This window comes from Condylura cristata, unplaced genomic scaffold (genome assembly GCF_000260355.1).
Source record: "Condylura cristata isolate star-nosed mole 26May11 unplaced genomic scaffold, ConCri1.0 scaffold00017, whole genome shotgun sequence".
NCBI lineage: Eukaryota > Metazoa > Chordata > Mammalia > Eulipotyphla > Talpidae > Condylura > Condylura cristata.
The window spans coordinates 4,011,281-4,013,750 of NW_004567118.1; the positions used below are offsets into that span (position 1 = coordinate 4,011,281).

Here is a 2,470-nt window from a genome sequence, read left to right on the forward strand (position 1 = left end):
AACTTTTAAAAATCTGAAATGTATTAATTTATTTGACAGTCATTTTGTCTAATTGTGGGTGTGAACTTTTAGATGACTTTGTGCTACACCCTATACAGCTGCTCCGGCTTATCTGCTTTTTCTTCTTCAAGGTCTCTGTCCCCTCTCCTTTCCCTAGTATTTGACCTGCAACTCACCAAGAGTAAGTGACAGTTGCATCGCTCTTGATGTTTTTTTTTGTGGACATTAACACATTTTGTCCCAAGTGTGTCTCACAATAATCTCTGAGTGGAAGAATGTAGATGTTATTTGCCTTACTTTGCAGAGGAGAAAAACGAGGCCCCAAATGGGGATCACTTGCCACACAAGAAAGGCGACCAGCAGCACTGGAGGCAGCAAAGGGCCTCCGACTCCTACCCAGGCCTCTTGATGCCATAATCCCCTCAAAACCGCAGAATAACCTTGTGACCTGGCCCACACCATAGACCACGCATGGCACACAGGTGAACTTCAAGGAAGAGGTGGAGAGCAAGTGAGCTCCCTTGGCTTGAAGAATGAACGGTCAAGGTTGAATGTGAGCTCCAGGTTGGTCCCGGGGAGCACCCCTTCCCCAAGTTCAAATGCAGCCTGAAGTCAGAATGCTATGTGGGAACCAGGCTTGAGAAGCACATGCACAGTGTGTTCAATAGAAAGACTAACAACCAAGGCACATAGGAAAGAGGGTTTTCTAGTAGGCTATCAAATAAATACAAATATAATAGTAGTGAAATGTCTTCTTTCACCCGCCAAATTGGAAAGCACTTTTGAATACATACCAAGTGTGGGGAATCAGGAATTCTCAAACACAGCTAGTGGGAATACATAAAATAGAATTATAAAAATAGAATTAAAATAAACTAGCATAATAAGTAGAATTTTAAAAGTAATGGAGGGCAGGATGGCAATGAATATCACAGACAATAAAATATTGCTGATTAACATTTGGTCCAATAATTCTATCCAATTATTATTTCTATTTTAAAAACAATCATAAATTCACATAAATATCTGTATACACACTGTATCTCTGTTGCCAGTTACCATAGAGAAACATTGACAATAACCTAAATGATTAATAATATGAAAAGTTTTAATAGCTTAGAACAACAGTTATGTGACATGCTTCACAACATTAAAAATAACACTGAAAGCATGTGTTTAAGCACAAAAGCAAGTTATAGGATAGTAGATATATTATGACTCCAATAACATAATAAAATGATAAATATATACAAAAATGACCAGAGAGATATATGCAGGTATGAGTAGATCATTTCTTTGATGATAAAGATGAGTTTTTTGCTTTGTGCTTTCCTATGTTGTTCAAAGTTTTAACATGAATGCATAATATTTTATCATGAGAAACTTAACAATAGGTATCTTTCTAAAATCTGCTCATATTTCCCAAAGTAATTTCCATCTTTTCAAGTCCCAGAGCTCAAAGAAGCTTACAAAAATTAAGTCCAGCTTAAGAACATTTCTTCAGACGCACTGATACAGTTGAAGCAGGAACACTAGAACAGAGCAGCGCTGAGGAAGACCCCACACTGCGACCTTCCCCGGGGCTGGGGCTGGGACTGGAATTATCATTGCAAAGCCTTTGGTGAAACCTCGTAAAGCCTGTGTTCCAGTGACAAATAGCAAGAGTAATCACTTCAGATTTAGCAAAGAACTCAAATAAAATGCAATTAGGAGACTAAAGACTCTTTACAAGCATCTAAATGTCAAACCAATCAAAGGATAATAGGCCCACTAACATCAACAAGAACCAGGAAAGAAGCCTTCTGGTTGGGCCAACACCCACCAGGGAAGGTATATAAGAGTCCTGGAGCAGGGAGAGACATTCACGCCTCAGAAGCCTTCCCTTTCTTTGAATCTAACAAATAAAACACCACAGCCTCCCAGGGCCATGTCTTGCTGCTGTGCTCCCCGCTGCTGCTGCAGTGTCCCCACCGGCCCGGCCACCACCATCTGCTCCTCCGACAAGTGCTGCCGCTGCGGCGTCTGCCTGCCCAGCACCTGCCCTCACAACACCTGGCTGCTGGGGCCCACCTGCTGTGATAACACCCCCCCTCCCTGCCACATTCCTCAGCCCTGTGTGCCCAGCTACTTCCTGCTCAACTCCTCCCAGCCCACCCCAGGCCTGGAGACCCTGAACCTCACCACCTATGTCCAGCCCTGCCCTGGTGACCCCTGCACGCCCAGCTGCTGCTGCTAGGTGGCCGCCCGGATGCTGCCTGACAATGAAAGAGTCAGCCTAGAAGCCTCAATGTTCACCTGTCTCCGTACTGGCATAACTGACCCGCACTCAAAAGCTGAAACAAGATGGCACTGTCACAGACAACCCTTCCACCCACAAGAAAAAGACAGCAAGAGACTCTTGATGACCACGTAGGGGATATCAGTAGCCCAGTGCTGTCTGGACAGGTGGATGGATGCCTGTGGCTTCCCA

The 2,470-nt window shown here is 43.8% G+C and overlaps 1 protein-coding gene across 1 annotated transcript; it reads left to right on the top strand.

The window, feature by feature from the left end:
- Positions 1-1,927: 1,927 nt before the first annotated feature.
- LOC101623265 (keratin-associated protein 3-3-like) lies at positions 1,928-2,236 on the top strand. Its single transcript, XM_004684967.1, has one exon. It carries the CDS (start codon positions 1,928-1,930, stop codon positions 2,234-2,236), a length of 309 nt encoding a protein of 102 aa, XP_004685024.1.
- The last annotated feature ends 234 nt before the right edge of the window (positions 2,237-2,470 follow it).